Below are 16,247 nucleotides of genomic sequence, written 5' to 3'. Positions count from 1 at the left end.
AAAGACAGACTTGTGTTTACCATCAAAGTTTCCGGTGGCATCTTCTTCTGCCAGAATTACCTCCTCTGTAAAATAAAATGGCCGATAGATGTAAACGTAGATCCTTGAGTTTTGTCTATCAGGAGCAATGTGTTTTTAAGCATGAACTGACCTGCTTTGCAGATCCACTCCAAATATCCATTAAGCTCTCTCTCGATCTGCTGCTGTCGCCTCAGCTTCAGGAACTCACTCCTGTTTTCCACCCGTTCCCTCTCTTTGGCAAATTCACTGTGGGAACATTTACTTTATGTTCCTAGTTGCTCTAATCATCACGATATTCCAAAGTGTGCATGTAAACACATTCTTAAATGTAAAGAAGCAAAGTGAAATAAGTAAGAAAAAGCTCAAACGATACCCTGAAAGTACACCCAGCACCAGGTTGAGCATAAAGAAGGAGCCAATGATGATAAGGGGGATGTAATACATCCAGTTCCACATGCTGCCCTCTACGTCATTGCTCTGCAAGAGACAGGTCACATCAGTGCGTCACATCAGTTGCTCTTCACCACTTTGAGACAGCGTTTGCTCAAATACTGTCAAAATATTTAAAGAAACTTACCTAGACTATCTTAGTCTAGCATGGTTCAGATACACACTTTCAAGAAATGTAGCAAAAAAAAAAAACCCTAAGAGGTGACCAGCAATTATCAGGTTAGTGTGTAGGTTTTATTATCAGTGAGGTCCGAAACTAAATTCACATTAACAATAAGAGCTGAAAGAGGTTCAAAAAATAGTTTTTCATATTATATGTCCAGACATGTCATGATTAACAAAACCAAAGATTGTGAATATTTGGTAAAGCCAGGTGCACAAGCCATGTTAATCACTAATATAAGGTGCAGAAGATGATTTAAAAATGTGCTTTCTTTTATCATATTATTGTGAGCGGTTACACTCACAAGCTACCATATGTCAGTACCTCTGCTCCTAAAAGAAATGATTGACCTAACAATAACAAATAATTGTGCACTTGTGTTACACTTTTTCAGAGGGACTTCCATTGTTTAATATTGTTTAATAGCAAGAATGATTGGTTCATGTTTTAAAGCAGAGATAACTTCTACTCCCATGGATTTATATGATATATATCAAATCTAACTAATGGAGTTTCATATGGACAAAAACTGAAACGGTTTTAGAGTAAGACATGCAATTTAACAGGTTAATTTAATGGGTTTTAGGTAAGAAATGTTATCCAGTAGATGGTCATATTATTGAATAGTTTTTACATGGGGCACATCATTCTATCAGCTACACATCAGATATACATTTCCAGGGCTTTCATGTGAAACAGGCAATTACTCTGGGTTCAGATGGGACATTTAATTTCACAGGTTTCACATTATATTATGTATTTCAGTTGGCTACAAATGTGAGGTGTAATCCAGTGGGTTTCACACATGGTGTGTACTGTATTTAAATTTCATATCCAATTCCTGAGGTTTTACATGGGACATATTTTCCAGTTTCCCATAGAAGATGTAATTTAATTGGTCTCACATAAAACATCATATATTATCAACTTCTATATTAGCAGGTTTGACCATTTTATACCCTATTTGTTTGGGTACAATCTAGCACTGAAGAGTTTAAGCCAACCAAACATGTTTAATTTCACATCCACCTTGGGATGTTTTAATCATGTTTTTAAAACAGATTTCACAAAATTAAAGATGAAATTTCAAACATGTTTTAAGCACCATGTATGTGATTTCTTCTCATGCATCATTTATATACTTTTTTGTGGCTTTTGTTTTTGACCTGACTCATCTGGGCCACCGTTAATCAAGGGATCTTAAGACTATTAAATGAAAGAGAGTTGTTTAAGTGATAAGATGTAAGTAAATAAAAAAATATATATATATTTGATATTTGTTAAGAAGGAACCTTTTGTTCAGAAAGGCTAACCTGAAAGCAGGTGCCATCTGTTTGAATTCACAAAAAAATATATGAACCAAAATCTCTGAGCAATATCATGTTGCAGCTAATCTTCCATTTAAATGTGCTTGATGTACTGGGTTGATTATTGAGAAAACAAAAGCTGTGTCTTGCTTTTGTCTCTACCAGTAAACAAACTTAACTACCAATCAGATAAAGGACAGTCAATATTATCTTTCCATAACACTATTCTGTCACCTGGTCGCTGACTGGCTGTGGGATGTGTACATGTGTCAGGTTTATCTTTATCCAGATGGCACAATACCAGCTGCCACATGGCTATTAAACTTTCATTGGTTTCCTCCTGACTGCATGTGTGAGTGTGGAAGTCAGGCTTCATCCATCAGAAAAGATGTTAAATATAGACAGACCAGAATAGAGACCTAAAGAGAGAAAGAGGCCTCGAGAGATCTCAAAAAGCAAGGAAAGGGCAGATGGGAAGAGGTCATTCATGATGAATAGGAGAGAAAATTGGAGGAAAAGTATTTAAGCATTGTTTTAATCTAGACTACTTAAAGCTGAATTATCATTAGAGATAGAAAATCAAACCCAAACCCAAAAGTTCTGCACTATAGTGTGAAATCTGAAATAGTGGTATAAATAATGTGAGGATAGCTGAAAACTATTGCAAGATTATTCAGTAGATTTAAAATATTTGTTAATGGAAAAAACCTGAAATTTGTAATTAATTTGGAAGTCACAACTTTCTTGAATCTTTTGTGGAAGGGACCAGATTTTTTTAGCGTATTTAGGATTCTGTAGATTTAACACGACGACAAATATGTCCCAATATATTATTATTATTATGTTATATGGGGACACTGTGTAACAGTGTCTGCCTCAAATTGATGACTGTACAGTATTTAAATTGGCATTATTATTGGTGAGTTATTACCTCCTCAAATGATCAGATACATGTTCAAAAGTAAAGTATTAAATAATAGGATGAATGTAAGGCTGGTCGCCTCTTTGCAAAGCGCCATGACAGCCTACCATCTTGAAAGTACAGAAGCCGACAAGGGAAAAAAATTGCACTAAAGTGCAGAAATGCTGCTGAAGGAAAAGATATTACAAGAGACACGAAAGTTACGATGTTTCTCCTTGACAAGTGAACGGTACAACCTAAATTAGTGTAAAGCAAAATTTCTTCATTAAGTTTAATTGGACAGTGTTGCTTGTTACCATAGAATCTATAAAAGTAGATTGTATAAACATATGCAGATCTTGTTGGTACAGAATTGTTGGTTTACATGGGCTTAACGCCGCAGTAAATGTTGGCTTTTTATCACAGTAAATGCCAGCTTGTAGAAACTTCCTTCACTTTGGGTGACATGGTTACACCTGCATATTGAGGCTTTTTGACACATAATTTACCAATTTGTGCTTGAGGCAGTGGGGTGCTAGTTGCCATGTTCATTTGAGTGAAATATCCCCAATTTCACCACTAGATGACATATTCAACTGCTGGACAGTTTGATTAAAAGAAGAGTTAAAAAATATATATAAAAAATAAATAATTGGAAAATAAAACTTGGCTGCCTGTTCAAAATCGAAGAAGTACCTGACAAGTTTTTTCTTTTTCATTACTTTTACAGTAGTTTTGTAAATTGAAATGATAGTATAGCTTTGATTTTGTTGGACATACGTAGTAGAGCATGTCTGTCCATCCTTCCATTGTGATGCACTGGAAGACTGTGAGAACAGCGAACAGGATGTTGTCAAACTGGGTGATGCCATAGTTTGGTCCAATCCAGCCAGAATCACATTTTGAACCATTGGGGCACAGCCTGGAAGGAGTATGGTTACCACACGGACGTTCCTCCACTATCTCTCCTAATTAGAGAGAATTGGACAAAGAAGATGTTGATTAACAATTAAAAATGAAACAACACAATTACCTTCAAAAATACCCTGAAAGCACAACAATGACTCCCATAGGAGGTAAGAAAAAAGCAAAGACAACATTTAAACTTACTAATTTTCTCAAGGATTTTAAGGAAATATTCAAAGGATAAGGAAGAGTAAACAGTGTGTATGATGAGAGAATAATAACATCTGACATGTAACTAATAAAGAATTTACAAAAAGACATGGTGGTAGCGTGATAGCCCAAAAGACCAGGGTGAATGTCATAACTGATGCACAGTTACTATTTATTAGCTAAAGGTGAAGATCCTGTCATAAAGTGAGCTAAAACTCAATTGAGTTCAAATTTGACCACAATACAATAATAAAAACAAACCAAACAGGTCCACTTCTCAATGTCTCAGAAAAAGAACAACAAAATGAAAAAGTCATATTTAAGTTGTGTGGCCTGACTTTATACAGATGGGTCATACTTGAAAACTCATTCATGAGGCCTAATTAAAACAATTCGGAAAAGAGGAGTAGGCAAAAATTCCTCTACAATCACTGTATCCTGACAAGTTCAGTAAACAGATGCAACAGAATCTCACCTGCTGGTCTGTTTCATTTTAATTTTTTTACATATGACCAAAAATACAAAGGATGTGGCCAAGTCTTTTACCGTTTTGCTGGCAGCTCATACAGTCATCATTATTTTTGCTTTATCCTTACGTGTAACTTGATCATAGCATGTTGTATGGAATTTGCCCATGTAGAACTCCAAGCCAATGATGGCGAACATAAGGATAGCCACGAACAACAGCAGGCCAATCTGAAGCAAGGGGATCATGGCCTTCATTATGGACTTTAGGACCACTTGCAGACCTGGAGGACAATGCAACACACTCAGAGGAAGCTTGAAACAACAACAAAAAAGAAGCTGAAATGTGTAAAAATCTTCTTGGTTAGCTGTGCTATATTACGCTGACTTTTATTGCTAAATACTAAGTCACTTACCTAGTCATATTTAAGTCTGTCTCCACTTTCTAATGCTTAAAGGTATAGAGGACATTTCCGGGACATTTCCGGGTGGATCAGCTAAATAAGTGGTCATCACATTTCTGGTGATATGTGTGCGTAAGGTTGTCCTACGTGCTCATCCTCGGTTAGCTATCTTTTTCTGCGCATACGCACTTTCAGACGTATATGTGTGGTGAGCTACAGTTTCAGCCTGTCATTGAAGCTCACCTTTCTCACAGCGATTCTTTGAAAATGGCCGAGGGTTGTAAGAGAAAAAGTGTCAATTAACCGAGTTCATTATGAAGTCCACTATATAGTCCCTGCTCTATGTAGTGATTGAGGAATTTAGGGGTTAGGGTGGACCTTCCCGCACAGTAAGCTTGTATGAGCTATGAGAACAGCAACTTTTAAACTGAGAGTGTGCACAAGGAGAAATGCTCTCTTGCATGCTCGTGCATTTTTTTTTTTAAGTGGAGAGGGAGGGTCTTTTAAAAGATTCAAGAATATCTTTAACAATACATTTAACTAATGATAAGGAAATACCCTGGTGGATCAAACGAAACCTAAATTTACCAAACTGCTAAAATACATGTAGGAATTTCTTACAATTTGTGTACTGTCTATTCTGGATGGGAAAATTAAAACATTATTCTTTATTAAGAAAACAAAAAGATAGCGGCAGGTGTTTGTTTTTTCTTAGATAAAATAATAAAATCCATCTCAACTCACTGGGAATTCCAGACACCAGTTTAAGAGGCCGAAGCACCCTGACAGCTCGAAGTGTCCTCAGATCAAGTTGTGACCCAACAGATGACAGAATCCTACAGAGACAAAAAAAGTACATAAGTTACTTGACCAGAGAACCACATTTGATACAATTGTTCAGTTTATTCGGTACTACTAACAAAAAAAGGTATTGTTTTGTTTTTTCCTACAACTTATCTGGAATATTTCTCTCACCCATGAAGGTGGCATTTATTTTCTAATTGACAATCCAGAACTGGAAGTTCCTAATTCCCTATACTGTTAAATTTAGCAATTAATACATATTCTTGAAACAATATATTAGCTGTAGTTGAAAATGCAAACCTCCATAAAGCCATCTCTGATGGTCTTCTTGTATAAAAGTTAGTATAGAGGTAAAGGCCTGGTGTGCAGATAATTTAAAATACTGCATCCACATTAAGTTTAGGACATAAGCCTTAAGAGCTTTACTTTTGACCATTTCATCTACAAATTTCTTGTTGTTAAAATCAATTTTGTTTCTTCTTTTTTCCCCCATGAAAATTTAAAAAGGTATTAAATTTATCCTTAGTTTATTTGTGATTAATAAATTATTTCATCATGATTGTTTACCGCTTAACATTTATATTCCGTCTTTATATTAATTATTATCTTAATATTATTATTTCAGCAAATTTTAAAATGCTTTCAAAAAATATTTTTCATACCCTACCAGTGTCCATAGCAACTGCTGGATGTATTTTTGGCAAATTTGTAACATAGTCCGGACCAGCTTTATTTCAGTGATGCTGACTCTCTAAAACATCATAGAAAGAAAGAAATGTAGGAAAAATAGATACCAACTAATACCTGCACCTCAAATATACTTTATATTTCATATACATGGATCTAAATTGGAGGGGGAGGGAAAGACGGAAAATTCGATTCTTCATTTTTTTTCATATTAATCACTACTAATCTGCATGCTGGTCACTAACAGGTTACTTATTTTAGAAAATGAAATACACACAAGGGCTAAAGCTTCTATGTAAAATTATTAAGGTAGAAGCAGAAGTCTAAATTTGTGTAAATACTGCAGTTTTTACAATGATTTTACTATTTCAGTAGAAAGAGCAGTTTGTTGGGGTGTGTCAGCTTTTGTACTTTGTATACAGACCTGCTGATGCCTTGTTTTTACATGGCCATTTATATTCATTCACTTTTAAACCTTAGTCAACGAAATCACTTTGATGGGTCAGGGAAAGTCTTGTGAATCACTTTGAGAAGTAAAAAACCCTAAAAAACCCTAAAGAAATATCCAGGTAGGAGCCTAAGAGTCCATTTTTGCTGCAACTCCAATGAGTCAAGTTGCATCATCCATGCATTTCCTAACCCTAAAATGCCAATACAGAAAAAAAAAAAAAAAAAACTCACACAGAGGCTAGTATGTAAACATTTTATCACCTCAAGATAATCAGTACATCTGTACATGTATCTTTAGATTGTCTGAGGTAATTTGAAGATCTGGCGCAATCATATTTAGACAAACTGTATAGTTATGGAAAAGCATCTGTGCCCATTGATCTTGTTCTTGTTTTTTTAATTTTACAACTGCATAGTTCAAAGTTACTTAAACTGTCATTTTTTTTAGCAAACCTGCAAGAACATGACTATCCATATGAAGTTTAAAGTAGGCAAGTAAGACATTACCTAGCAAACCATCACAGAGGCTCATGGTATCTCTAAGAGGACAACGACTGATCCTCAATACGCATCAGACAGTCTCCATCAAATACGACCATTAGGACAAATTTTCACCCCACTGTTTAGAACTTTTAACATGTTAAAACCATCTAACCTTTTAAGCCACTTTGCAACTACGGTAAGTATATTAAACCCTAAATAAATGCATTTTGGTTTATAAATACTTCTTCAAAACACCATTAGGGTTTATGCAAATACCACATAAAAAAGCACAAGTTGAAGATCTATTGTTATAAGACACAGCAAAAGACTAACTAAATACATTTTTTAAGCTGAACTTAAACAGTAAATAGTCATTTTTAATTGTTTAATATAAAGCTTTTGAATAGTATTTCCTAATGCAGAAAACTGGACATTTGCACATTGCTTGCTATGTGCCTTACTGATAATGTGCTTTAATTCTACAAGTTTATAAGTCAGTACATGGAAATGTGGAAATACAATAAACACAAAAGAGTATTAAAAACAAACAAACACCCAATGCTGTTTTAAGCACTGAAAGAAACTTTGCTTAATTTCATAAGTTTTCAGTCATTTTGTTTTAATTTCCTATTTATTTGCACCCCAAACCTCGTTCATCTTTCTTTAGGTTTGTTGCTAATTTCAGTAAGAGGTAATGTATTAATAGACACAGCATTGGCAGCCAAGCCACTCATTTCCTCAATGGATTTTTAACAGCCACAGTAAAAAGACCATACTGCAAGCTTTGACAAAACAGACCTCAGCAAAAAACCCAAAATGCATTGGTCTGAAGTGACCTTGGATTGATTGAGATTTTCTAAAGACATTTTGAGAGGCTTTTTTTCTGTGTACAAATATCCCTTTAAATACAACTTAAGTTATTTAAGCACCATGATTTGCATTGGACATTGATTTTTTTTTTAAACTTTTTATCCTGTTCTTTTTAGTAACACCTCAGTGCATATTTATCCTGTATCTCCCAGATTAGGTTTCATGCAAAGCTTACATGGTTAGCAACCAACCCCCTCTCCCAGAGAACTCAAATCTTCAAGAAGCAGTTGTCCCTAGCAACAGCTGAACCAGCCCACAGTGCACATTGGTGGCCAGTAGATGGAAGCAGAGAGTATACTGGCATTTGTACAAAAAAATGGGTAGGGATAAGTGGACATACATAAATAAGAAGGAAGTGTGAGAATCATGTAATGACAGGGAGACTAATACAATGTATTCTCAAAAATTTTTGAGAGAATACAAAGAGTAGATAAAGGCGAGTAATGACTTGTGATTATGGCTATGAACATTATGATTTGTTTGATTTATTATTATGACTGTTTATGTTTGAAGTTGTCAAAAGATTTGAGGTGCAGTAAATGAACTGGCAGAGAAGCATAATTCATCAAAACATCTCCACTCACAAACAGATGTATTAACTCGACAAAGGCGTTGTTTACCTCAGTAAAAATGGAATAAATAACATGGTTGGGCTAATAGATAAAGTGATTTAGAGGTATAACTGTCACTTTTTGTATGCTCTTCAATACTTTATGAAAGACTTGACAGAAAAACTAAATGTAACCTGAATGAAGTTGGGCGAAAAAATATCTCACATTGAATTGTGACAAATAAACTTTAACAAAATGGCAATGGATTGAAAACAATAGGTGAATGATCAAATATTTACCGACTAATGAATAACCTTCAAACTCCACATTTCACTCCATAAATCAGCCACTCAACATATTTTCAGCCTCAAACCAGCAGTCACTCTGCAAATAAAAAAAAACTAAAGAGCCCTTTCTGGTCAGTCTAAATAAAGGAGTCTAATATATTAAATATAAGGTGTTTAAAATGAAGCAAAGGCATGAACTGTAAGAAGCTCCCTAAAAAACAAACTGCCTTTTCTAGAATATGTCGAGACAAGTTAAAGTCTATAGAGACACATAAGGGTAGAGAGAGACAATAACAGGAGGCTGAACAAATACAGCAAGTTTCCTCGCTTTTATTTTTTAGATTTTAGCTTTTGTTTTATTGTATAAGCTGGATTTGAAAAGGTTGGTTGGTTTCTTGAAAGTCTCTGATTTAAGTTGAGGATCAAACTTTTTCAGCCCCCTGAATGTGCTGCTTTAATATTGCTGGAAAATAAAAATATAAAATATTATCTTGTAATGTGGTAACAGTAGAAATAAATTTTGCCAGGAAATATACAGCTGAAACGCGTAAAGAATATCTCCAGTTTTTAGGCCTAAATGCAAATATTTGGTATCTGAAAGTAAAACATTATATATTTTTTGTCAGTGAAATCAGAGGTACTACGGTATATCTGATTTATTTGTTCATAAATCAAGAGTTTTATTTTTTTAACCTTGCCATTTGCCCCCCCAAATTTTAATAAAATAGTCAACGCATTGAGATAAAAATGATGGAAACCAAGGAGAAGCATACAATCTATGGAACTGATAAAACCTCCTTTAGAAATTACTTCCTTTGAAAGGGTCTTCTTATTAGGGAATATTAGGCAGAGTTTAAACATCTGTCTTACTGTAGCAAGGCCTACCTGTGAACCTTTCAGGCAAACTTTGTAACCATGAAATTGTTTTTTTAAAACAACATTAATTAACGTTAAATAACTTTTAGCTATATATATAAATGGCAGTGTAAATTGGTCAATTTACAGCACTTGGTGCCAAATGATGCCCTCTGTGGGCCACTCTTCTCAAGAACTCACCTACCTAACTTGAAAGTTTCGGATATGTCACTAAATGAGTCCCTATGAACACCAGAGCCATCCCTAAAAAGTTGTTGTTCAAAACAAATATGAAACCTGATCAGACATATTATTGGTTCTTTGATGTGGGATTTAACCTAGAAGGCTGAATGTTGCTTTGCCTTTATGTGTAAATCCATGACTCCTCAACCTGCTGGTCCAAAGTCATCTGCTAAATCCAAAACACAGAGGGAGACTGTTAAATTTTCTGACAATGCAGCATTGTCAGTGGACTTTAGGGCACTGGCAACTCTGCCCAAACTCTGCCCCTTCAGGCTTAGGGTGCTGGAGGACATATGGACCATTTTGTCAGCATTCTGCTTCAGTGTATCATTTGTTAATTCAAACTAACTTTATGCTCTCTGCTTTTTCTCATCATGGTAGCTTCATTTGGTCTGTTCCTGTTGGCTGTGACAACATCCTGGAGAGAAACATCAGCTGTGCTGCTGCCATCAAAACCTTTGTTTATAGATATTGGAGTTTGGCCCTTGATTCATTGTAGTCCTGTTTCTCTGACTATGACTGTATGTGCTCTGTTTCATCCTCTCACATGCTAACTGACTTGGAGCCCATCATTCTGGCTGTACCTTGTCTGGACAGGGCCACTAGTGGAGCTAGTTAACAGATACCTTTTGTATGTCTGCTTTTTGTGTGTGTCTGCTTCTGTCCCCTTGAACCCCAGTCAGCCTTGGCAGATGGCCTCTCACACTGAGCCTGGTTCTGCTGGAGGTTAGAAATTAGTTTTCCTCTCCACTGTCACTACTAGCATGCTTGGGGAGAGGAATTGCTGGCTCAATAAGACAAAGAAATCAGCTGGTTGTTCTTAGATAGAAAACTTAGAACCAATCAGACTGAATGATCTGGTTAAATTGTGTCTGTAAGGTTCCTTGAGATGACATATAAGGTGAACTGGCGCTGTATAAATAAACTGAATTTAATTTCAAAAAGTGAATGCAGGGAGGGATACATTTTAGTATAGTTAAAGAAACGTAACATTACAGATTATATATCCCAATTTAGGGGGAGCTTAGTAGAAGCTTTTGACATTTGACTTATTTTCAATGGTGACCCAGAGGGGAGTCAATCTTCTTTCTCTGATTGTGGACACAGTTTCCTCCCGAGTCTGAAAGCTTGTCAGTGCTTTTGAAAATGGTCAGACTTCCTGCTCACTGCTTGCTGAAGACAGAAAACATATAGCAGTTCATGTCTTTAAGCTTTCACCAAAATCTCCATTAACAGAAAAAAAAGAAATCCGGAAATTCGTCACTGGCTTTTTTGAAAAACAAAATAAGCAGCGACAATGTGACACCCATTGTCCCCAAAAGGCCTAAATGGCCCTTGAGAAATATTTTGTAATAACAGCAGTCTTTTGTCCATTAAATAACATTTGTTTGATTTCTCTCTATTTATAAAACCTGGCTTTGAATCACCACTAGGCTGAATAATATAGCAGATGGTTGCATGTTTTCCCTTTTTTGATTAGTGTAGTTAAACCTTTTTAATAACAGAGACCGTATAAACACAATATCTCACAGAGAAGCTCTGTCTCTGGAAGACAACAGCATAAAGTCCTTAATGAAATACCAACTGTGAAGAAGGAAAGGCAACATCCCCTTAAGAGACAGAGAGCGTGAAGAAGAGTGAGCAGATTGAAAGGGAGTGATAGTCCTGTGTGTCAAACGTGTTAGATCCAACTGCTGAGACAGAGAGACGTTAAGACTCATAAGAGAATCAGAAGCAGACAAACAGAGATACTCAAGAGATGAAATAAGGAGATGTTTTCTCTGCATTGAGAAAAAGTGTTTGGATGGTGATGACAGAGGCTCATTCTGCTGGGATACACCAAACTATTAACCCTGCAAAGAAACACAAACACTGTGACCCTCAATATGTTGTACATGATTTTTTACGTATGTGTAAAATTTGACTCTATGGTTAAAATAGCCATTTCCCTCACTAGGTCTTAAAATAAAAATAAAAAATGTTGTGTGCTTACAATCCAATGGATAGATGGACGCACCCACCAGTGTTCTTTTGGTAGCTTTACTTTCTACTTTCTGCTGTTGCCAACACTGCATGTGATGTCATCAGTTCCGTTATTGCTACAAAAGAATTTGAAGCAATAACTGGTGATTTTAGTCAGTCTCTGCTTTACTGAAAACATTCAAACAGTTTGTCAGCTGCTGTATATAAAAACACCTTTGTTTTATACCAGTGGATGAGTATTAATATCATGGTGTTAACCTTGACAACAAATTCAACTGGAATCACAACTATGAAGCTGTCTATCAGAAGGGACAGAGGAGAATGTACTTCTTAAAGGAGACTAAGTCCTCCAGTGTTTGCACAGCAAGATGCTACAGATGTTCAACAACAATGACCACTGAAAAGCTTCTCTAGATCTTGTGCACTACAATGCAAAAAATTGAAAGCTCAATAAGTAATTTCTTTCTTAAAATAATATTTTTTCCTGAATTTAGGAGGTAAAATGAACAAAATGCCAAATGAAGAAAACAATTTACATTTAAAATAAGAAAAAAATTGCAATCTTATTTCAAGTGCTAATTATCTAATTATTGTATTTTAAGAGTAAATATACTCATTCCACATTCCACAAATTAAGGGTATATACACTTCATGTAAGAAATGTTTACTTATAGATTCTTTTTGCAGTGCAGAAGATCCTTCTTGTTATCAACACCTAGAAGAACTTGTCAAAAAAGCCAAATAGTTGTTAAAACATGCAATATCCCTTTGTGATTAATCTAGTGTAAATGTTAGACAACGTGTAACGAAGAAAAATATTTTGAAGATAGTGAAGGTTAACTATTTCTGATTAGGGTTTTGTTCAGATGACCTGTTCTGGTTAAAAACAATTTAAGACAATCAGACTTTTTATACCAGAAATAAACAAGTAACTTAGTCACTAGGAACTGGTTGGTCCTTGTTTTGCATCATAAAACTCTACTAAATTGTATGGTTCGTATGCATGCTAAAGGCTTCTGATTTTTTTTTTGAGCACGCTCTATTGCATTGACAGTTTTCTTCCATAGCCATGCCCCCTAATCTGACCTTGTTGGCTAGCTTTCTGACTCATTCACAAAGTTCAAATCCTTTTCAAATTTCCTACAGTATTATAAACCTCCATTTTAATATAAATAGGTCTTACCCAGTAAGGTGTATTCAGAGTTTAGACTTTTCCTATTTCATTTTACAGCTAAGTCAAACAGTAGTATTATTAGATGTGATTTTCCTTCCTGTAATTAGGTCATTCAAAATGAACTATAAAAAAATTCTTTTTTGGTCATTTAAGATGGTTAAAAGAATAAGACACATTAAATACATTTGATATGAGCTGTGAGGCTGATTTTATTATACCGTAACCCATTTACTTTGTTAAAAACATTTAATTACTTTAAGTAGCTTATGAGTGGTACATATATGAACTACTTGTGGCACAGTAAAACTTCTGTAAGGTCTCTTTCGTTACTTATTCAAGACACGGAACATAGCACTTGTTCCCAATATTTCAATTCCCTCAGTTGCTGTCCGTATGAAGAGCAAATATTTGATGATGAAAATGATTGAGAGCCCTGATGAAGATCACAGAGGTCACCTGCTACCTTCACTCTGGCCAGTCTCCACTTGTTCACAGCATTACCATGGTAACCGGTGATTCCTCTCTTTGCAGGGTCTCCACGGATACCGATCTGCTCTCATTCACAACCGTTGCCGGGGCAACGCAACCCCTGCTCATTGATGGAATCTCGGCAATGCTGCAGCAACGGGGATACGAAGTGGGTCTCCTGGCAATTGATTTTCTTAACCCGTCAAAACGCCCTTCATAAGCCACCCACCCACACACACACACACACACACACAGAGATAGACAGACGCACACCTCCCTTACCTTGAACCTCACAGCCTGTCCTGGTGCATTCTGGCAAACATACCTTCTGCACACTTATGCACCACTTATCCTGTTTGCCAACAGCAAAGCTGTTTAAGAACAATGTTTTGCCAAGCACTGACACAGATGCAAACACATCGTGTTTACGTGTTTGTTAGTAAAAAAGTCTAAGAATTCAATATTTGAATGATAGGAGTGGTGTCAAATATTTTCTCTCTATTTAATTATCCATCGTCCTCCTGTTAACATTATCGGGGTTAAAGAGGAAACTGTGGGAACATAATATTTATGATAAATTAGCAAGACATCAAGAAAGCATCAGGTTGTGATGTGGCAAAACCCACATCTCCCCATTTTCCTTCCTGACAGTTTTACTATTACTTATTTTAAGCTTTAAATTATACAAGTTTAGGCAGTGAAAGTCTGCTACAAAGACAATAAATATTGTTGTTGTGTAGAATTTTTGCATGTTTGGCCCAAAAATATAATAACCTACCTCCAAGGCAGTTTTTTAAGCTGGATACCCGATACTGTATTTAGATTTGAATATCTAAAATATTTTTTAAAGATTCTGATAACTGCACAAAAGAATGAAGTTACAAGAAGCTGGTTAAAGAGTGACCCTTCAAGCTACAGCCATTGGAAAGATATTAAAGATTAAATATATTACATGAAGAAATTGACCTTTAGTCTGCCTTTAGTCTCTTTTAGGACTAAAGAAGGAACCTTTGAAAGATTCTGGGCAAGATATAAGAAGAACATCTGGTCAAATCCTCACCTTTCCTGAGACCAATTTAACAAGTCAGTGATACAATGACTTATTATATGCAATTCAATGAGTAATTTCTCATTCCTATTGTTTTGTTTTGATATATCTATTGTGAATAACATTTTGAAATATTAATGTTTCAATATTGCACATTATAAGAATGCAATGCTTGTAATTTGATATATTGTGCAGCACTAAAAAAACAAAATCTTGTACAATACAAGTTAACCAATTTCTGTTTATGTGCATTACATTTGCAGAATTTTGTCCTAGATACTACCTCTTTTAAAAAGCGGCAACTGTTGCTTAGCGGCATTTTAAAAGTTTCAAGTTCTATTTCAAGGTCCTCCTTCCACATGTCAATGTTCACATTGCCTAAAATCAAATTTCCTACTGACCTGCACATCCATATATGATCTAAGAATACTGCATGTTCTTATATGTGAGTTTGATTGTATGAATGTGGCTCTAGTGTAAAGCCCTTTAAGTACTAAATAAGACTAGAAATGCACTGTATAATTTCAGCCCATTTACTGCCAGTTTGGTAACTTGAGACGCAAAAAGCTTGCAGCCATGAGAACAGAATGCCTGTGAAAAAAAAAGAGATGACAACATGATGCTGAAATGCTTTGCAGCAGGATGGAGCATTCCACTACAAACACTTCATGGCGTCACAAGGAAAAGACCTTAAACAGAAAAACTGACTCATCATTCCAAGATAGCAGCCGTGAAGGTAACATTAGGCACTAATGACACTTCCCAATTGACATTGACACTGAGCATACTGCTAAATTTACAAGACCTTAAGGATTACTGTAGGGTCATTAGAGGCCCTGGAAGTCCAGATAAATTATGATCTAGTGTGTAAGTGTGTGAGCAGAGCTATAGAGTACATGCAAGCTATTTGACCTACAAATTGGATTTAATTGCACCTGCTCTGTTGGTCCAAAACCTGTTTGTTAAACAAGTTTAACAAACAGATACCTACATGATACCCAAAATACCAAAGTATAGTAAAAGAACTAACAAAAACAACTCTACCAGAAACTACACAAAATTAAAATAACATCTTTATAATCATTCAATCATTTAGCAGACATTATTTTGTCAAAGGTAACATACCTGGACATTTTACAACAAACAAAGTCAGAAAGGAACAATATAATGAATAATAATATGTAGTTTAAAGGCACATATGTATTTCTAAAACTTAAAAAATAACAAAAAACATTCATTTGTCTTCATATTTTGGCGTCAGTATGTGGGAATCTACTAGCATGGCTAGATGAATCATCACTTAACAATACTGAACAAGAAGTGCCTGAGCGATTGCTGTTTGGACCATTATATTTAGCGTGTGTACTTTATGTGTGTCTGTCCATCTTTTCACTGTCAGCACCATTGGCCAAAACAGCACATGGACCGAAAACATACAAGACACCAGAGCAATACTGTGCCAATAACCAGTCCGTGAGCTCTATATGCTTGTGTACGTGTGCGTGTATGCGTGTGCA

General features: G+C 35.6%; 1 protein-coding gene across 1 annotated transcript in view; it reads right to left on the bottom strand.

The window, feature by feature from the left end:
• Positions 1-16,247, bottom strand: part of cacna1ab (calcium channel, voltage-dependent, P/Q type, alpha 1A subunit, b) — a 255,768-nt gene that overhangs the window by 106,224 nt on the left and 133,297 nt on the right. The window contains exons 6-11 of the mRNA XM_038290608.1: positions 5,572-5,663; positions 4,555-4,707; positions 3,623-3,810; positions 395-498; positions 152-267; positions 21-65 (exon numbers count right to left, since the gene is read on the bottom strand). Coding sequence (XP_038146536.1) covers positions 21-65; positions 152-267; positions 395-498; positions 3,623-3,810; positions 4,555-4,707; positions 5,572-5,663 — 698 coding nt within the window. The remainder of the gene's footprint in view (positions 1-20; positions 66-151; positions 268-394; positions 499-3,622; positions 3,811-4,554; positions 4,708-5,571; positions 5,664-16,247) is intronic.

This window comes from Cyprinodon tularosa, unplaced genomic scaffold (genome assembly GCF_016077235.1).
Source record: "Cyprinodon tularosa strain WSP-4 unplaced genomic scaffold, ASM1607723v1 ctg285, whole genome shotgun sequence".
Classification (NCBI taxonomy): Eukaryota; Metazoa; Chordata; class Actinopteri; order Cyprinodontiformes; family Cyprinodontidae; genus Cyprinodon; species Cyprinodon tularosa.
This window is presented reverse-complemented; position numbering and strand designations above follow the sequence as displayed.